The sequence below is a fragment of the Bactrocera latifrons genome, unplaced genomic scaffold, assembly GCF_001853355.1.
Source record: "Bactrocera latifrons isolate USDA-ARS-PBARC rearing strain unplaced genomic scaffold, ASM185335v1 scaffold_28, whole genome shotgun sequence".
In the NCBI taxonomy this organism is placed as follows: domain Eukaryota; kingdom Metazoa; phylum Arthropoda; class Insecta; order Diptera; family Tephritidae; genus Bactrocera; species Bactrocera latifrons.
This window is the reverse complement of record NW_017536407.1, coordinates 592,998-614,152: the sequence shown is the minus strand read 5'-3', so window position 1 is coordinate 614,152 and position 21,155 is coordinate 592,998. Positions and strand designations below refer to the sequence as shown.

General features: G+C 35.8%; 4 protein-coding genes across 5 annotated transcripts in view; 3 read left to right on the top strand and 1 right to left on the bottom strand.

Annotated features, from left to right (window-relative positions):
• The first annotated feature begins 339 nt into the window (after positions 1–339).
• LOC108970044 (probable ribosome production factor 1) lies at positions 340–1,791 on the top strand. The gene has a single exon (XM_018935147.1). The coding sequence runs from the start codon at positions 451–453 to the stop codon at positions 1,726–1,728; it is 1,278 nt and encodes a 425-aa protein (XP_018790692.1). The 5' UTR covers positions 340–450; the 3' UTR covers positions 1,729–1,791.
• A 27-nt stretch (positions 1,792–1,818) lies between these two features.
• LOC108970043 (peroxisomal biogenesis factor 19) lies at positions 1,819–3,560 on the bottom strand. Its single transcript, XM_018935146.1, has 6 exons — positions 3,300–3,560; positions 3,066–3,201; positions 2,799–3,015; positions 2,642–2,728; positions 2,415–2,578; positions 1,819–2,352 (listed from the first exon to the last, which is right to left on the bottom strand). Exons 1-6 carry the CDS (start codon positions 3,349–3,351, stop codon positions 2,106–2,108), a joined length of 903 nt encoding a protein of 300 aa, XP_018790691.1. The 5' UTR covers positions 3,352–3,560; the 3' UTR covers positions 1,819–2,105.
• A 358-nt stretch (positions 3,561–3,918) lies between these two features.
• The window catches only part of LOC108970094 (epidermal retinol dehydrogenase 2), a 58,112-nt gene continuing 40,875 nt past the window's right edge, over positions 3,919–21,155 (top strand). Inside the window, exons 1-2 of one of the 2 annotated variants that reach the window (XM_018935238.1) lie at positions 3,919–4,345; positions 4,669–4,997. The gene's annotated coding sequence lies outside the window, so the exon portion shown is untranslated. The remainder of the gene's footprint in view (positions 4,346–4,668; positions 4,998–21,155) is intronic. The other variant, XM_018935243.1, reaches the window with a different exon arrangement.
• Positions 20,896–21,155, top strand: part of LOC108970093 (segmentation protein paired) — a 3,467-nt gene continuing 3,207 nt past the window's right edge. Inside the window, exon 1 of the mRNA XM_018935236.1 lies at positions 20,896–20,962. Coding sequence (XP_018790781.1) covers positions 20,896–20,962 — 67 coding nt within the window. The remainder of the gene's footprint in view (positions 20,963–21,155) is intronic.

The window sequence follows — 21,155 nt, the reverse complement described above, 5'->3', positions numbered from 1 at the left end:
AAACATAAAAAACTATAAAAACAATTGTGTTACTAATATATAAACAGAGTGCATAAGCGCTACATAACAGAAATAGAAACAGAATTCGAAATAACAATGTTTATTTTTTTTAATAATTTTAGTTATGTCAAATCATTTATTCGCAGCCAAGCTTTTGTGTTTTTTTTTTAATTTCTTAAATCACACTTTTTTATTTAATTGTATAACAAACGCCTTATATTTTTAATTTTACAATGACGTAATTCTGTTTCTGTTTTGAGTTTTACTAACGCCCAAATTAAATTTCTGATTTTGGTATGCTCCACTCACTATGCGGTGCTAGAAATATAACTAAACTATTGTGAATATGCAAAGGGGAAGAAGATGTATAGGATAGTTTACATTTCCACGCACGTGCCGCTAGTTTCTAATTAAATTCTCTCAATAAAGTATTTGAAATATAAAATAAATATGAAAAAGAAGACACCAAATAAGCCTGTAGAGTCCGACAGTGATTCCAGTTTTGACGCAGATGAACCAAAAACAATAGAAGAACAGGAAGACGTGGATTCAAGCGTCGAAAATGAACTTCCAACTACCAGCAATGCCAAAAAGACAACAACATCTAAATCAACTAAAGCTAACACCAATGAGGACAGTGACAGCAGTGAAGATGAAGATGCAGACATGGGCGAAGACGAGGATGAGGACGGGAGTAAAAATAAATCTACGCAGGGCGAAAACAATGAATCGGACAAAGGCAGTGACGGTGATGATGACAATAACGATGATGATGGTGACGAGAAGAGCGATGATGAAGACGCCGAACCAGAGGTTCGCATGCCCGTTATCAATCCTTTGGCGTTTATGAAGAACAAAGATCAACGTATGGCACTGTTTAAAAAAATGAAAAAGGAGAAACACAAACAAAAAATGCAAGAAAGACGTGCACGTCGGAAAGCTGGCTTACCTGCAAATCCCGGGCATACAATAGAAAGTTTGCGTGAAAAAGATCAGACAACAGTAGCTAACTTGAATGATTCCGATAATGAAGAGCTACGTAGAGAACTACAAATGGACGACTTCAGTTCTTACTTTGAACGTAGTTACGAGCCAAAAGTGTTGATTACTTTTGCCGATAATCCCGTAACGAAAACTCGTAAGTTTGGACTTGAATTAAGTCGTATATTTCCAAATGCGTTAGTAAAAATACGAAATAGATCGTCGGTTAAAAATATATGTAAAAGTGCTATTCGCGAAGAATACACAGATGTAGTAATTGTTAACGAAGATCGCCGTAAACCAAATGGATTACTTGTAATACATCTTCCCAACGGTCCTACGGCACATTTTAAATTGTCCAATGTTCAACTAACATCAGATATCAAGCGTGATCATAAAGAGATAACAAAACATCGACCTGAAGTAATACTGACAAACTTTACTACAAGACTCGGTCTAACCGTCGGTCGTATGCTAGGTGCACTTTTCCACCACGATCCTGAGTTTAAAGGGCGACGTGCAGTCACTTTCCACAATCAACGTGATTACATATTTTTCCGTCACCACCGTTATGAATTCACAAAAGAGGGCAAAAGGGTAAACTTACGTGAGATGGGACCACGATTCACATTGAAATTACGTTCATTACAGGAAGGTTTGTTCGACAGTAAAACAGGTGATTATTCTTGGATAATTACAAACAAACGGCACGCTATGGAGGCTTCTCGTCGTCGTTTCTTCTTGTAAAATTTTTTTTTAACAGTTAAAATTTTGTTGAAAAAATATTTAAATAAATGTATAAAATGTAAATGTCAGTTTTATTCAAAAGTTTAATGATTTGTTTTTTATCAAAACATTTGTTGTTTATTAATTAGGAGTTAATTTTTCATTCAAAAACATTAAAACAAATGTTGTGGTATTTCATATTACACACCCAAAATGATTTCAACAAATTAATGTGAAATGAACATAGAATACAAAGAATTACGTCTTTGCACAAAAAACGATAACTAAAATAATATTGTAAAACAAATTTCTAAATACTAATATTAGATATCAGAGTTGCTGCTTTGTCACATTCTAAAATGTGTTTTCAACTCAATGTCTACATTATAATGTACACGTTACATCATGGGACACTGGGGATTCGCTCCAGCACCTGCTGCACCAGCTAAGTTGGGGTCTAACATAGGGAGATCACCAGCTGTTTCGGCCAAAATTTCTTCAGGCGGGTTTCCGAATTCTTGCAATCTGCGCATATGATCCAACACAGCCTTGAACTTTTCACGCTTAACTGTTGCAGAATCGTCTGGTTTCTCTGCTTCTAATTGTTTCTCAAGAACTTTATAGAGCTCCAATTGTTTCTCATATCTGAAGAATATAAAGTATAGTTCGTATTAATTTGTAAGAATGATTATAGAATAAAAGCATACCGTTCCCTATCTTCAGCACTAATTTTGTCACCATGTTGTTCAAAGTATTTGGGATACTTTTCCACCAACTCCTTTATGCTTGGTAACAAAATCTCAGCACTCAGCAAACTTTGCATCATGCCTTCCATAAATGGCAGGAACATATTGTTGTCACCTTCACCGGGCTGTGCAATTTAATAAATTCTTGTGAAATCTCTCTTTTATGTAAAAGTTGTAGCAATACTAACATTTTCTAAATTAAGTCCGCTAAACATGTTAGCAACATCATTCTCCGAAACAGGTGCGCTGAGATTTTCCGAACCTTCTTGTAGGCCCTATAAAAACATGCAAAAAAACAGATGTGTATAATTAGTACAAAACCCACTAACTTCATCGTATACACACCTTTAGAGCTTGTGCTATGCTATCTGAATATTTGGCCACATCTTCATCAGTTGCTGGATTTTCCCCTTGTAAGGTCATAGCCGCTGCCTCGGCCATTTTCTTGAAGCCGGCTAAAATTTGATCCGGATCTTGCGGCATTGGTGGTAACTCACCACTCGGGGTATTGGGACCACCAAAAAGAGTCTGCATGCGTTCAGCTAATACATTTGCCTGTTCACTGCATTGAAAAAGTAAAATATACATTTTTTATATAACTACTATGCTTACATAAAAAATGCATCTGGATCGGCTGCAGTTCCGGCATCTGCGGCACTACCGGCGGCTGATCCATTCGTGGTCAAACTATTATCTGCATCTACCGTACTACCCGATGAGCTTTTCTTATCGAAATCTTGCAGGGCATCTATAAATAAGTACACAGTGTTAAAGTAGTATTAACTTTCATTCACATTATATAATATAGTAGACCCATGTTGATATGGGCGTGCACATTGGACTTACTGTCAAGCAGCTCATCCAATTCCTTTTTGTCATTTTGTTTGTTCTCAGACATTTTACTAAGGAAGTTTAAGATTTATCACTCACAAAAAATCGTTGTTTTTAGTAAATGGCTTTTTCGTTAACTTAGCACAAGCCGTTTTGTAATTATTAATTTAAAAATTTATGAAAATGAAATATGTGTGCGTAATAATTGCACAAAATTACACTTCACGTCACGTCTGCTGTTCGCTGCTCATCTGGGTAAGTGATGCTGCCAGAATACAAGTTTTATAACAAAACTATAAAAAATATTAGCATGTGCCGTAAAATACTGCGTTTTAAATATTCAATTCGAATTTCGCAATCTCTGGCATCACGGTTGTTTCGTTGCCCGTAAATAGAATTTAAAACATTTTTGTATTATATTACTTTAATTCGTATGTATATTGTTTTAATAAAATTCACTGTTTCTTTAATCAAAAAATTTTAAAGCTTTTGTGAATATAGAATGTGGATTTCCTCTCTCTCAATTTTGACATTTTCCTCCTTCTCCATTTTTGACAGTTTGTAAAAGAGGTTAGAAAAGGCTTTGATCGTTAAGTAGAGTCATTAATTTCAATTTGTATAATTTGCAGAAACGATATAATAGAAAATCATTTAAATAACTACAATGTAATTGTCTAACTGCAAATGCATACATTCAATAATATAGATTATGATTTTGTGTATAAATTGTGTTTAATGAACAACGCTCTCCCTTCGCTGATACTCAACATCTTGAAGTGTGTGAATAGCTTTAAATAATCAAATTTCATATGTGATAGTGTAATATTTGATCACTTTGTATATATTAAAAGTAAAAAATTTATTAAGCTATTGTGTGATATTTTCAATATTTAAATAACGTGCATCAAAATATTTCTAAGCATGTGTATGAGTATAGAGATGGAGGAAGTGAAATTCAAAGCAACAAGCATACACTAACAACAATTTGAAGTTCAGTGTAGATTGAAAGAATTTCATATTTTTGCTTCCTCCTCTATTACTTTTGACAATTTGCAAAAGAGGTTAGTAAAGCTTCGACTGTTCTGTGCAATTATTATTTTGTTTTGTAAAATTTTAAATAAATTGGTAAAAATAATCACTTAAAGTTCGATATAGTATTGAAAGTGCTAAAAAGTAAATCCAGTAAAACAGTGTAATGTGTGAAATAAAAATTTCGACATTCCTCTGTGTGTGGTTTTGACTTTGTTAAGTGTTTGGAAGTCTTAAATTAAGAGAATATCATTTGTAAAGTAAATATTAAGTTGTGATTAAGATCTTTAAGCACATATAAGTTATTGCGGTACCTTTTGAATGATTACATAGCTTGCATTAAATTTTGGACTAGGTCTACCGGCGACATGCATACACATGTAGGATGCATGCAAAAACAAGGGGGCAGTGAAATTTCAAGAAGCATACGTACGTATGCAATAGTTTGAAGTGCAGTGTACTAGTGTTTCAAATTTTCAGTGTTTATTGAATTCTAAAAGCTCTTAAATGTGTTTGAAGTGCAGTGTCGAGTGTCTAAAATTTTCAGTGTTTATTAAATTTTTAAAGGTCTTTAATTTGTCCTCAGAGCTTACAGAGACTCATCTTGTTAACCTATAAATGGATAACATGGCTTTCAAACCTTATGGATTTCAAGAACAATTTGAAAATAGATTTCTTCTCAAAGTAAGTACAATAAATATACATACATTGTCTTTATACATATGCAAAATCGTTTAATAATAAGCTTTTGACAAAAGATTTATTTCTGTCAATCAATCAAGCATTGATTTGATTTTATCGATTATCAAACTCACAAAAAAAGTGCCGTTATTTTTTATTATAATTTGTATGCAGTCTCTACCCATATACAAAAGTATAATACTCAGTTCAGTGTTTGTCTTTGCTTTTTAACAATGGATTGGAAAGCTAAATAAATCGTATTGAGATAATTGCTTTACATTTGAAAATTATGAGCCTCTTAAAAAACTTGTACTTAATATTTCGAGGATGTTTTTGTTTACCGCACTTTTGAACGTTTTTGCAAATTGTCTACTGTTAAGGCCGGATAAATAGGTGGTCGACATTTCTTGCACCGTAGCCTTGGACAATAACCAACGCCTAATTTGGTGAAGATATCTCTTCAAACGAAAAAGTTTTTCATACAAGCACTTGATTCCGACCGTTCAGTTTGTACGACTGCTATATGCTATAGTGACCCGATCTGTACAATTTGCATTGTAGATTCCACCATTGTCTTAAGCAATAATCCACGTAAAATTTCTTGAAAAATAGCTTTATAGGGTCTTTCATGTTTCTTTTGAGTTTTACAAGCATCTCGCCATGGTAATATACCCTTTTCAGGGAATACCCCACAGAAAGAGAGTCTCAAAATCTCTGTTTGAAACAAATACCACTAGAAACTTTGTGTATAGTATGTATGCAACTTTTGTTGTTGTGCAAACATTTCTCCGTCATAACAAAGCGCCTAAAACTCATACAAAAGGCAACAAACCGTTTAATTTGTCATATCTTACGGCCAACCAGGCCATTATTACAAACCTTTATGACCAGTTAGATCAACACATATGAATACATATTATATGTACATACGAGTATATTTGCGCACCTACCTACACCTGAATATGGCTACCAAACACATGCTGTAAATTGGGGAACACCGACAAAAATTGACAAGTACTTCGAAACTCACTCATATGCTTGTGTATGCGTGTAGATACACATTTCAATATGAACTTAAAAATGCTTGTGGTAAATTGTTACTGAATGGCATGAAAGATATGTATTTCCACCTACCACATGTACATATATACCATAAATGTATAGTATGCATGAATTTCCCACTGACTGATCTTCCAATAAAAACCAACTGGACACGGGTAGGCCGACAAATAGACAGAGGTAAAACTTGACCCACAAACATATAATGCCAGCAATTAAAAGTGTCTTTCGCCATGGTGTCATCCACTATAAGTGTATATAAACGAATGCATGTACAAATGAATGTAGATATTTATGCTGTGGTTGTGCTAACTGTTTGTTAAGAAATAGTGCGAGCTAGCCGTGCATGCACACCCGCGTACACACACTCAGAAGGGTTAATCACATTCGTTGCGCTACAGGGTGGAAACAATTCTTTTCACCTGGAAGAGAAACTGTGTCTGCGCTACTGTCAAACACCAAACACAAGCATCGAGACAAAAAACTAATAAACTAAAATATGTATGTATATTAAAATATTTGCTGCTTGTTTTGTAGGTGGGCGGAGGTGGAAAGCCCATCGTGGCTCGAGCAACACCAACATGCAAGTTATTCCTTTATTTAGTTGAATGTTGTTCAATAGACCGACCTTTCGTTGTTACATTTTAATGCGATTATCCCTGGTAATGGATTTAATCATGACAAATAAGCGTCTAAGCGCATGAAAATGCTAGCAAAATATTTGCAAAAGTCAAATCTTACCCACAACTCTAGTTGACCTTTAGTATCTACATACGTCGCGTATGGTAGCTCACGCCTCTGCTGTACTATTTCATTTACATATGTTTGTTTGTATTTTTCTTTGGTTGTTGTCAGTTGAATGCATTTGTGGGTGTTACTGTTTCAGCTTCCACGGCGTTTTAATGGAAATTCAGATCAGGTAAAATTGAGAGCAAGCGTGCGCTGTGAATAGATTTCCATCCACTCATGTTTATATATATATGTGATGCATGTATTTGTATTTAGTTTTATGACTGTGTATGCAAAATTCCTTAAAATTTGAATTGAAAAATGTATATAAAGGGTGTTTCTTTTACGCATATAAATATTTAGCTCTATTATAAAGATAAAGGTTCAATTATAGCTGCCATAGCTATACGAGCAGCACTGATTCCAATTGGTGATAACGTCATGGCCATACTTATCAATTTGATTTTGGTTATGGATATAGCGTTATAGTATGTGACGTCTAAATGATTTTTAAGGGTTTGATGCGAGTGGCTCGAACAGTTCCAGCGGGGAGGTAAAATTTTCGACCATTTTTTTGGAGCAAGTGGGGTCGTATTTCGGCAATAACCCCCTCAATATTCTCTTCCAAGGCGTCGATTGTCTCGGGCTTATCACCTTCTTTACTGACGTAGACACTGCTTTCGCGGCTATAGCCGAGAGTTCTTTTAGCTGATGCATGTTCCTTAACAGATCTTCGCCAACGTGCCCGCTTGTTAATTGTTCTTCAGACAGGTTATTGCTATTCGAATTTCTTCATGGTCGGGCAATGGAACGTCTAATGATGTTATGCTTTCACTGCCATTCAGCAAGCTGGAGAATTCTTCCCTCCATAATTTTAATATGATTTGGGCATCAATTACTAGATCATCAATTTGATTGGTGGCTCGTTGGTATCTAGTAGCGCCACCATGTTTAACCAAAGGCTGTCCACAGTAATATTCCAAAAAGCTGGCACGAAAATGTCATTAATCATGGTCAGGTTGACTTTTGAAGAAATACGGACTAATGTTTCCCTCTGTCCACAGATAACACCAAAGATTGACTTGTTGAGGATGTTTCGGAGTCTCAACAGTGGCTTGTGAATTATGTGAGCATATCTCCAATTATTGCGCACGGTATCGGATGTATCCATTTTCATTTGGGGTTTCTTTGATACTGTGCGTTATATAAATAAGTATTTTTTTACTCTCAAGCCTAAACAGAAATATTGTTATATAAATCAATGTAGGAAAATCTCTTGTTAAAGAAACCACAATCAAAGAATTGGAATGAAAATATGTAATTGTTCAGAAATATTACAATAAATTGCTGTATTTATAGAGAGATCTGACCCTGACCTGTGAGTGGTTAAACCTTTAATATACCATTAGATTAAATTTGTCCCGGACTGACAAAAATATGAATTTTTGCGTACGTATTTTGATACTATTCTATATCCGTATGTATATCTTCTGTGATACCAATCACATTGTGTCATACCATATATGTAGTGTTGGAGAGAAGAATTTAAGCTTCATTTACAAAAAAACATTAAATTCGGGGAGTTGTACAAAAATGAGTGAAAATAATGAAGAAATTCGCTGGATTTTTAAATTTTGGTATAAAATAGGAAGACGATGCTGTTTCAGTTCGAGTAGCACGACAATGATTTCTTCGCTTCCGTTCTGGAAATTTCAAAATTGACACTGATGAAAGCTTTACACTGATACCGGAAAAATGGTAAAAAGTGGTCGACCAAAATGATACATATTTGTTTATTTATTGTTAAAAATATAAAAAAAATATGTTGGAGTTTGATTAGAAAAAAAGACTTTATCGACTAACCAATAAAAGTTCCTGACTAATGGAAGTGTGCCAACGCTTAAAGCACTTGTACTTGTTGGTGTCAGCTGTAATGTCCTTCAGTGCATTTAGCGAATTTTGAGTTTTCTAGTTTCTGCTCAATTTTGAAATATTATACTTTATATTGTTGAACAATTTCGACCTCATATTTATAATGATACAGTTACATTGTCAGGCATATCTTTTGCGACATCTATTCGAGTGCGTTTTTGCAAATTCATACTCAAAACATTAATCAAAATGTGTTAAGTTGATCCATTAGAGATAATGAAATCCTGAGGTATCTCTCGAATGCCAACAGGACGATTTTCAAACATCGTCAGACAAACTTTTCGCGTCGTAGACAAACAGCTGTCAAATTCAAACTCATTGATATGGAAATTAAACCTCACACGAACATGAAAGAAGTCGTACCAATCTAAGAAAAAATTAAAAAAAAACAAAAAAATTTCAGAGTATTCTGAGTCATATTTAATCTATTTATTTGTAAATAATTTCACTTAACATATATTTATATCATTCGGCTTTTTCGCGTGTAGCATTCTTTCTATTGAAATGCATGAAAATGTATTAAATCGTAGCCAATGCAATTTAAACGCTTTATTTTTTTCCTGGAAATTTGGGATAAAGTTAAAAACTTCCTTTTGTGTGCCATTTCAGCGTCAAAGGAGTCTGAGTCGTAGCTACGAGTACATACAAATGCATTCGTACTAAATGCATCCACTATTTATACCGCTATTGCGAAGCGTGCTGTTGCGTCGCTGAGGCTGCTTCAAAGCACTTTCATGCCCAAGTGCCATGCTAATGAGCCCTCAACTAGTAGACAGCCTGTCTTGCAAACGAAACCGTATGGCGTTTTCCAGTACTGTAAAAAATAATCTTCCTTCCTTATATAAAGTTGCGGTTTGGAAAACCGGGTGGCACTTGAACGCTTCGTTTTGTCAATTATTCACACACGATGAGTTCTTCAAATAAAGAGTGATTATTAGGAAATCAGGCGCATTTCAATTATATACGCTACTGGGACAATTTATTAATACTTCGAATGCAATATTCACGAACTTTTAAATATTTTACAATATTTTTATGCAAATATTTCCTTTATATGTTGAAAGAAGCACCGAATAACACAATCCTTCCAAATAATTATGACCTACAACCAATTGTCACCTTTTTGATACTGTGCCACAGAAAAAATTCCCACTTATATATCTCTTTGCTTATATCATAGCAGAGTGACCGAATGCTCAGTGATTAATGATTTCCTCCTCATGCTGTGGCCACAAGAGGCAGACTCGGGCAGTCAGACAGGCAGTTAGGCAGCCAGTAGTAAGCTGTTAGATGAGATTTTAATCGGCATATATCCGAAACGATACATTTTCCCAATTAGTTGAGGGTAACATTGCGTGCCTTGGGCCAGCATCATTCACCTGATAAATGCATCTCACTTTTGCTCTCACTTCATAGTCACTACGAGCGTATTGTTTTTATAACGCTACATAGCGGTGACGCACAAGTGGTTTTCATACGATGATCTATCGTTAATTTACGACAACACACTCTCTTTGTGTTAAATATGTTTATAAGTAAAAAGTAGGCAATCGTAAGTGGCTCAACCGCGCTGAGGTGAGAATAAAATAAGAAAATAAATGTGCTTATGTAGATAATGGAATAAAAATCACACAAAACTGTATAATAATGAGCACAACAGGTTGTTTACTGATGAGGTTACTACACAGCCCTCAGTGTTCGAAAATATAACGATTGTCCGTCATTCAGTCTGACGAGAGTCGTGAAAACAAATTAATCTTCTTGCTTCGTTTATTACATCCATTGCCCAAAATTACCGCTCGCTCTCTTAGACGTCGACTCAAAGCCGACGCAATGCACAGCAGGAGGAGCAACATTTTGTAACGTTACTTCGTATCCAACAGATGTCTGAGCTCAGCGGCTGTGGTTCAGCTATTAAAAACTTTGTTTAAAGTCTGATCTTTGCTGTTGTAGCGAACTGTCAGAGTTGAGTCCAGCCGCGTATGTGTCTGCTTTTCGTATGTGATGTTTTTTTTGTCTTTGCGCTTACTGCCACCACCATTGCCTTCTGTTTAATGATCAATTTGTAGCCTCTTCTGATCGTACCGCCAGCGGGCACACACCATCACCGCTTTCACACCCTCGCCCCTGGTACATTGCGCTTACCGGCAAACTATTTTGCCGCCTTACACCACTTGGCGCACACGATCTGCCGAACTAATGACTTTCGAAAGGTGGGTGTGCTTGGGCATTGCATTTGAATGTGGTCGTATGTGCTTGGGTTTTCAGGTTATGAATTCAATTCAGGAAATATTCGACTCTTTATGTCAATCATTCACTCTACGGTTGACGTACGAATGACGAATGTTTGTTACTTTCGGCAATTTAGCAGACATTCGGACTACGTTTGGTATAGGAATTTCGCACAGTGTTTAAGTTAAATAAATTATTGGTTACCGCTGATATTCTTCAATCTTACATCAGCTAACATTTAAAGAAAAGCAATATTATTATATTAATTATTCACACAGAAAGAAAAAAGGTATCTTGTTGTTATGTTATCAGCGTGAAACATTTTCCGTTTGGGGGTGTTAATGAGGGAATAAATCGTTATTATGTCAGAAATCAAAATTTTTACTAATCCCTCGATTATTTCCGGTTTTCATCTATGCAATTTACTTCCCTCTTGGACACATTTTGCGGACCTTGGGACTCCGCATTTAGCAGTATCAGTGCTTACCGAAAAGGTTGCTCTTTTCTCTCGAGCTTATAACCCGCCTATCGAGCGTGGCCAGCGAAGTATTACAATTTCTTATAATCTCCTCAGTTTCTCCTGGGGAAGAGGGAGCTCGAGAGCACAATGGAAGTTACACTTTGTCCACTGCCTCCACTCTGGCTCCCTTCCACATCTCTCCCCAATAGAATCTTTATAGAGAGGCACACCTTATGAGCTTGTGAAGAATTCTGCCGTTACAACAACAACAACAGCTTGTGAAGCCCACATGACACTTTGACACCTTGGAGGTGGCCCAGGACACCCGCTGACCACTGCTCAGCCGATCTGTTGACGTAGAGCTCCAGAATTTTTTTGCCGAACGCAGGACGGACTTCTCTTCTTCCTATAACTTCAACCGAGGTTCCCATGCTGCTACTGGCGATCCCACCTAGTACCGTTGCCCTAGCATTTTCTGTACTCGGTAGATTCCTAAGGGCTTGTCCGGTCATTTCTTTCTCTAATGTGTGTGATCTTGATGTGTCTTTGTAAGTCTTAGGGTTCAGGCAAGTGTGGGATTTAGGCTCTGAAAGGGGAGCCTCTGAGAAAAAATATCTCGAATGAATGCTTGAGCGGGATGCTTCCACTTCCCACTGATTTCTGAAATGATGGCCTCAAATTTTAAAAGTTTAAAGCATCATCGCGTGTTGCTTATATATTTTTTGGCTTAGTACTGACGGGATAGATAAAAATAATGTAGGGATTCTACATCCGATTTTCTTTCAATCTGAAGGAAAATCGTTCTGTAAACCACCACCAACTTAACTTGTGTGATCTACATCCATATATTTTTTTTTAACAAAAATTTAGGTAAAGTTTTATTTTTTATTAGGACTTTTAGGGCTTTGGAAATATATTTCAGGAATACTCTGTCTCAAGAAGGAGAGAAAAACGAAGGACCTCTATTAATAAACAAAGGATGTCAGCTCTCGGGATACCACATTACTCATGACAATTATAACTTCGAGGTAGTGAAGAATCCGTCTTTCAAGAATCCTGCTTAAATATCAACAACGATCTCAGGCACGAAATCAATCGAAATCCCTCTCCTTCAGGTGCTATCATGGGCTCAGCAAGCAATTGAAAAGTAGAGCCCTCTCTCGCAAACTAAACTAACGCTTTATAAGTCACTCATAATATCCGTCCTGGTGTACGTACTTATATGGGGTAAAAGTAACGACGATGATGAACAGCGAAGAGCATTCTTTAGAAGAGAAAAGTTCTCCTGAGAGTTTTTGGCCTCCTATGCTTTGGCGAAGGAGAGTACCTCCTGGTGTACTAAGAAAACATATATGGCCAAAAGTCAGATAGCAAGATCAAGTGACTGCAGACCTGCCGAAACTTGAAATATTCAATTGGGTCATCGTCCGTTCTGCTTCATGCAAAAACGACTGGCAACGACATATTGACGCAGCCAACCGTCTCCCAATTATAATGCCAACCTGATGATGATGACAGTCTCGTCGAAATTATAGCACTCAATTTAAATAACGTATATCTACGAGCTCATACTATTTTTTCTTCAGAACAAAAAACATTTTCATCGAAAAATTTCAATATAATAAGATCGGCGAACAACAAAGACATTAAAATTAGAACATTGCTCTTCTTAAAAAGGAGGACATGATACATATGTTGTACGGGCATTGAGGAAGACGCCAGCAGGGATGTTTCAAGTCGGTTCAGTGAAACGATCACGGCTTTTGATGATCTTGTCGTTGTGAGATAAATTTTTGGACGACATTTAGCTTTAGATGAAATGCGATAAACGCATATTTATGTATGTGTGTATGTGCTAGGCCAACAATAGCAACACTAATTTCCGTTGACTTTTGCCTTTAGAGGAAGAACAGTCGAAACAGCAGGCAACATGCTTTTAGGGACAATTTCGCGCTAAAAACGGTGGGCGCGCGCTGTTTTCATTCCACGAAAAATCAAATGACATTTAAGGACCCTACTAACTATTTCTAGGATGTATGTATGTAAGCATACAATTTCTCATATAAATACACATATACATTTGTGGGTGTGTGTGTGTGTGTTGTGTACTAAATAACGGCAAATAGGACTTACATTTGATGTCTATGCCTATGTGTTTGTTTGTATGTGTATATGTGTGTAGTTTGCGCGTCGTTTTGAGCTCCAGCAGCGTGCCATGAATATGTTACTTAGAGGTGTTTATGATGCCCACCTGCCGCGCGATGAACGAAACGCTATTTGCAAGATATTTGGAAACTATGTTGTATAAGGAAGATTTTATTTGCATTGCAGCGACAACTGACTAGTTTGACGCGTCAACGTTACCTGTTCCGGCTTTAGCCAGCTTATTGTATACGAGTTGGTTGGTTGAGAGCGCGAAAAGGGAAACAATATAATTGTAGAATTGCGCGTTTGTATGAAAATTTAGCGCTTCATTACAACGTCAATCTGGCATTTGTTTGGCAACAAACACAACATAATTGATACAGATGAATATCTCCAATTGGCGGTTGTTGCTAGGAAAAAGGCAGCTTAGAATGCGCATGTTACTTAGTGCTGCTAATAGGAGGAGTGAGCAGGTTCTTATGACTTTCATTATATATTTCTATATTAAAAAGAGTGTTATAGATGTATTGCATAATTTGTTGGCAGCAAAGGTCGAAATTTTTCTTACAGAAATATTAAATAAAAAACATAACAATTTTTTTATTACAATTCAGCAGCCATGAATGCAGTTAGTTGTTAGTAGTAGTCCTTTGTTACGCTTTACGCTTATTTGTCAAACAGTTTGTACAAGTTTATTAGCTGTAAATGACAAATCAATTCGTTGTGGCAAGTAGCGAAGCCACAACGCCTGTCACGCTGTTACCAGTTGCCAGCAAGCGCATGTTGGATGCCAATAAATGCTGCCACCTATTTAACACGAATCTACACTACAAACAACACACACACATGCAAGCATACATAGGCGCTTACAAACGCTCCGATAAGGCCAATTGTCATGTCCTTCATCAGATGTCTTAATGACATTATCAGAGTAACGTTATGTGTGTGTGTGTGTGTGTGTTTGCATGTTGGCCTTTGCTTCTACCACATTCACTATGACAAATTAGCACAGCGAGCCTTGCTCCTCGTATTGACACATCCACCTCAGTTTACCACATACCAAGCAATGTTGACATCGGTTAACCGAAGACCGACCACTATTCGGCTGTGCAACGGTGTAAATTGAACGGTGCGCTTGAAGTTATCCAAATTCGAATTTATCCAGCAATTTAGTTGCAGCATGTGGTAGGTGCTGTTGTGGTATGTGTATGGTTTTCGTGGCCAATGCAACCTTGAGGTGGACCACTGTGGACACTGTGACCAAAAACATATATATATATAATAATGCAATTGAAACCGAGAAATTTCGGTTGACACAGTAGTATTTGATTTGGTCGCAAAAGTTTACATATTGTTATTGCTATTGTAGAATTACTTAATGTTGACAGTGAAATTTTGCATCATATGTGTGGTAGAGCTTCATCTAATAATAGACTCTGATGTTTTCCAACCCAGTTTTAACAAATGTTTGCCAAATTTTAAGAACAAAATTTCGTTCTCAAAAATGGATTTGGTTTTGGATTGGAAATCCGTCTCAAGCGGATTGTAATTTCTTATGAGTAATTGGTTCAGTTAACAATTCTGTATTTTTGGATATTACTTAAACCTTCCTAGTCATATAGTTCTGAACTTTCTGAGGTCACTAATGAGAAAAGGTCTTGGTGCTATGAGAGAATGCCCTCAGGGTGGGGTAGTGTTTCCTTTATTGTGGAGTCGACAACCATCACCTCTTTACCTTATCAAACGAAGATTTCTTCCGGACTTAGGGACCCTAACCCTAACGGTTTAACTAATACTCTCTAAAGCCAGAAAAGTACTCATGGTATGCAGACGTTTACCGGGTAAATCCAACACCTCTTTTTAAAATAACATCTTTTCCGGGCTTAATGACCCTAATTCTTAATGACACATTGGAATCCACCTTACGGTGGAATTTGGAACAAACACTGTCTAAAGCAACAAAAGCATTCATGGCATGCAGGCTCCAGACAAGGTCCTGGAATTCATCAGAGGTGGCAGAGTCCGGATTAAGCTTGATGAGTTGGTTTGCCAGCATTGTACGCTATTATACAATCTTAACCAACATGTAAAGCATATATACATATATACATATGTATATGTATCAAATAGGTTTTCAGTATAATTTTCGAAATGTCGGCACTTTGTTCCTACTCCATAAAGATTGATGGAAATATTTCAGTTTGGTAACGAATAAAAGGACTGCACTTGAAATACAATAATTGCTTACTTATATAAATATAAATAAGTATTTTCTTCTTATTTATATTCACTTATTACTATTCACCTCTGGTCACATTAATTTTTCATAAGTCTGTTCGCTTTCCTTGTTCTTTTGTGTTTTACAATTTCCGCGGTGGCGTCAAAGTTAATAGAAATTATTCCAGATTATTAATTGAGTTTACTCGATACATTCGTGAGAGTCTTGCTTAGTATAGGTATGCGTCTCTGCTAAATATGTGGAGTATAATATATCGGTTCCCTATAACAATTGTTTCCTTTATTCCGATCGTTTTTTATTTTTGCTGGAAACCACACAATAGACCAGTTGTTGCGTGAAATTTTGTAATTAATCAAATTCACACGCTTCGTCATTCTAAAACGTTAACCACTGACCTAATGAATGGTTACGAAGTAGTAGGAGGAAAGCGTGAAAAGGATATGCGTGAAGCTACGCACCTTTAACTTGTACAAATGTTTATGTGTGTATATGTGCCTTCGTGAATGCAAATATGTGTTATTGTAATAATTATGCATATAAAAAACATAACTTATGCAGCCGGAAGTAGTTCTATTGACTATGGCATTAGAGCTTTCGTAATTTCAAGAAGTATGTATTTATCAGAATTTTCAAACAACCTTTCGACAATGGCTAGTGGATGTTAGACCAGTTCTCAGGTATTTTATTACTTCTTGTACATGATGATCACCTGGTCAATAGTAGATATGAAGGAGAAGCTTCATTAATCAAGAATCACCTCAATCTATTTCATGGTCTAACATGGATTTACGGGTTTAAAAGTCGATTTTTTTATTGTCTTATTAAATTCAACAACACCTCTTGATCCGGTTAATAGTTTCGGAGATACAGTCTTGTGAACGTGCCAGCTCGAGGCTAGCTAGACTAAGTGCGTATTTGAAAAAAAATTCGTACTGAAATTTTAATTTTTTTTTTATAAAAATGTCTACTAAAAAATCAATTTAAAGATTGTTTTTCTTCTTTCACGTTCTAAGTCAAGGTTTTAACTAAAATACGTATTTTTTCACTATGTATTATCCTGTCAACCCGCGTGCAACCTTTTTCCAATGGGTCACCGGAAATGACGTCGCAATGGCCCAGTTTAAAATATATTTTCCCAAAATTTTCAGAATTTCTTTGTTAATAGTGTATATTTGTAACAATAAAAATTTAGTTTTATATATGAGAAAAAAATTTTGAAAAAAGACGGTTTATTACCCGAGAAAACTATTACACAAGGATGTTAAAACAGTCTATATTTAATTATAGGCTAGTTGTTAACTAACACGGCTTATGTGTCAGTAAAAAGCGCTTATCACGTATTTCGCATTTCATACGGGTGGCTTTCGCTTGTTGTGATAAGATAATGATTATAATTGTTGTTGGGTCCTTGAATTTGCGCTCGTCCGTTACCTATTGATCATAACGTGATTGATTTATTTCGCTGATGAAGCATGACAATACTTAATCTAGTTTTCTATACACTTGCTATAAGAGTCGGCTGAAATGGCCTTCAGTGCCTTCAGTGGTTTCAGCGGTTTCGAATCACTTTGGGCCACCAATCTTTAGATTATTCGACAGTGTCACGGCATATTTGTAAACACAAGTTTGGTCATTAGTAATGATGTGTTAGAAGAATGTAGGATCCTCAGCATCTGTATTGAGAGCCGTTTGTGAAAAAATATTCAGATCTTATAGTGCGAAACTAGTATTGGCATATTTCATACAAAAAACATAGCTAGTGAGGGCAACCTGCTGAAATTATTTAACAATTGTCTGTAGAATTCACAATTGACAGAAACGTTGACTACATCTTTATTTTTATAAAAAAAAAAAAAAAAAAAAAATCAAGGCCCATTTCTGGTTTATTGGCTTCGTCAACAAACAGCCAGAATAGTCCCTATTAGGGTCAGTCAAATAGTCGTGTAGTTCAGGAAAGGCTATCCCTAAAAAATAACCGTTTAGTGGGGATTGTAGTAAAACGGCATCATCGGGTCTTATGTCTTTCGAAATAAGACAGGAAATGCCATTATCATCAATAGCGAGTGTGTTGACCAACTTCTTCTTCTGAAATTTGATGAAATCGACGCCGACGATCTTTATTTCCAAAAAGGCAGTGCCTCGCATCGAGTTTCATGTCTAAATATATACGCACTGCGTTAATCGTTAATTTCAAATCGCTACCAAGATCATAGGATTTAACGCCATTACATTAAGTTTACTTTTGAGTTTATAGCACGGAGAATGAAACATCGAACCCTATAAAGTACATACATTTGTAAATTGCCAGCATGAGGAACAGAATCGACTGAGACATACCAGTTTGTATATACGCAAACTAATCGCTCAGTTTTTTGACATATCGGACTGAAATTATGCATACGTAATTTTCTCAAAAAGAACGGAGGAACTATCAACATCGGACCACTATAGTATACTACTACTTGTAGAAGAAAAAGTAGTAAGAATTTGTTCATAATTTTAAAATCCAAAATTTTTTCCTTAAAATCTATGTTGTCTCTGTCAAAGTTATCCCCCTTGGCGTCTATACATTTGTGCCAACGCTTTAATGTCTTCAATGGACTCAAAACGGTTTCCCCAGAGCATTTGTTTGAGTTTGTTGAATAGCCAGAAGTTACACGGAGTTAACCCAGGCGATATTGGTTGAAAATTTTGCCAAAATCTCACGAAGAACCAATGCAGTATGCGACGGTGCAAAAACCAAGAGTTGTCGGCTTATAATTCCGGTGATGAAAAAAGTCGTGCAAATGACGTATAATACTCAAATAATATTTCTCGTTAACAATTTAGATGGTCGGAAGGAATTCTAGTGCCTCATACCTCAGTAATCGAAGAAAACTGTGTTTGACCAGCTATGATGTTTGTTTTTCGGCTTCGGCTCACCTTTGCCACGATATTCGGCCCATTGATCGTCTGTTTCCGGGTCTTAAGCATAGATCCAAGACTTCTCACCTGTAATAATACGTTTCATGACATCTTGGTAGTCGGAAAGCATTGTGTCACACACGTTAACGCGACGCAGTTTGTCGAAAAAATTGAGTGATTTTGGAACTAATCGTGCTTTCATCTTTCTTAGTCCGAAATGATATTTCGAAAGATTCCTGGCTGTTAATCGTCGATTCTTCAGCACCAATTGCTAACGACAAACAATTATCACTGAAGGCTTTTTTTGTCATTCTGAACGTTTCGCCACTAGAAATTTTATTCCACATACAAAATTCAATGGAACTTCTTTGTTGAATAATTTCACTCATCGTAAAAATCGCCAAATGAATTTTATGTACTTCAGGCAAGCGTGTACTAAGTAAGCACTAATATTAGTTCACTGACAGTCATACCAACCTAGGAAAAAAATATTTCGACGAATGAGTTTTCGTGCGAAATTTAAATTAAAAAGTCTTACATTTTTTTAACAAAAAATTTAACAATAAAACTCAAGTCCTTGCATTGAAAAATTTCTTATTTGACAAGGTATATAACGAAATTTGTCATGATTGTCTAAGGTAACACTCCATTTTCTGTTCATATTGGGGGAGCTCTTTGATTTTTTTTGAAAAAAAAGAAAAATTATCTTCAAAAAAAAAAAGTATGCTTATTTCGAGTTAAAAAACGTGTTACAGTTGAATGAAAACATCCGGACAGATTTCAGATTTAGTTACATTTATAATTCTTATAAAAAAGGAACCTGTTAAGAGTATTATGGCTTCGCTTCCCCTGCGTTCAATTCGAGGATCGAGCAATAAGTACCGAGTTTTACGATTAACGTATTCGGCTACGCCAATTTTCGTTTCAATTATAGGGAAGAAACGTAGCCACATGAGAAACAAGATTATACGTTAATCACGAATAATTTAATTAAATACTAAAATAAAAAATAAAAAAATAGAGAAATTGATAATTTGTTTTTAAAAGTACAAGTACGAGTATTGATTTCTATTAGGCTTATAAATAATATTTTTATATACATATGTATGCATGAATATTCGCTGCCTGGAGCTTTGCATTTAATTGTATTTGAAAATTAATATTTTATAGTATCTTTTTTCCTCCATTCGAGGCGGTCAATTTGTGGGGCTATTATTTGTAGCCTAATTTGAACAAATCGTCAAAAATGTACAAGAAATTTGCTCAAACAACGTGTAAATGTTTTGTGCGTGTAGGTATATTTAAATATATACATATATATCAATATGTATTGTATATACATATGTCTGTAAATATTTGAATACAAAAATACCTCAAAAACGCCCACTTAATATTACGGTATTAAACATGCGGCTTTGTGCTGTGGTTCACCGACTCATAAAACAAACACGAAATAAACCTCATGCCTTCTTTAAAATAGTAGAAACAGAGATGGAAAATGTTTTCACGCCGGCGATTGGCTGACTATTAGTAGTTGTGCTCGAAAAACTAGCTCAAATTTGTTTTTTTTTTTTTAATTTCATTGTTGTTGTTTTTGGTATTTTCCACATTTACCTGATTGCATCGCTTGCCGCTTGAGTGTACCTACATACTTACATTCAATTTGACAGCGATGGCGGGCATCTTGAAGAAATATACCAACACCAATAACAACGTTCGTTTGTCCGATGTCGGTTTTATGGGTAGTTGTTGTTTTACCACAAGAAACCTATACACACAACATATGTAAACGCCTGCCCCTATTTGAACACTCCAGAAACGTGCACGAAGAGTCGACGATCTTGACATAAGATCGACAAGTTAGTCAGTTATGAAGTTGCTACGAAACAGGCAACACAACATACGCAACAAATTATTTCCGTTTCGTAGATTTTCGATGGTTATTCGCCTGTTAAACCAATAAAGTGTTGTGTTCTGTTAAGTTTCTTTTTGTTTAAATGGAAAAAATAGTACAATAAACTAACGGTATTTAAATAATAAACCAAAGTGTGCACATATTAAAGTTTAATTATATTATAAGCAACAATTTGTTTAAATTAAGTGAAAAAAAAATATTTTACCGAAATTCGAATACAGTAATTCCCACTGTTAAAGTGTTTAATAAAAAAAAATTCATAAACTCCACTTGGAGCTGAGAAACGATGACAGTAACTGCCTTTGCCGCGGCAATGCACAGACCCTTTTTCAATGGATACGCCACCATGCAAGGTAAGTGTCAATAAAATTGACAAGTCGACGATTTTCTTGTCAGTAAAAATTTAGAAGGTCAAAAATACAAATGAAAGCATTGTGTGTGCGCATTTGTAAGCAATTTAAATAATTATTTTTTGAAAAAGGTTACCATACAACGGCGATTAAGTATTTTTACTGTGCAAACAATTTATTATAAAAAATAATAAAA

Excerpts from the sequence above, each read along its gene's own strand:
- LOC108970043 (XM_018935146.1), bottom strand. The coding sequence starts at position 3,351 with ATGTCTGAGAACAAACAAAATGACAAAAAGGAATTGGATGAGCTGCTT. Across the intron at positions 3,016-3,065 it reads GATCCAGATGCATTTTTTAT|TGAACAGGCAAATGTATTAG; the intron begins GTAAGCATAGTA and ends TTTTCAATGCAG. Across the intron at positions 2,353-2,414 it reads AGTGCTGAAGATAGGGAACG|ATATGAGAAACAATTGGAGC; the intron begins GTATGCTTTTAT and ends TATATTCTTCAG.
- LOC108970044 (XM_018935147.1), top strand. The coding sequence starts at position 451 with ATGAAAAAGAAGACACCAAATAAGCCTGTAGAGTCCGACAGTGATTCC.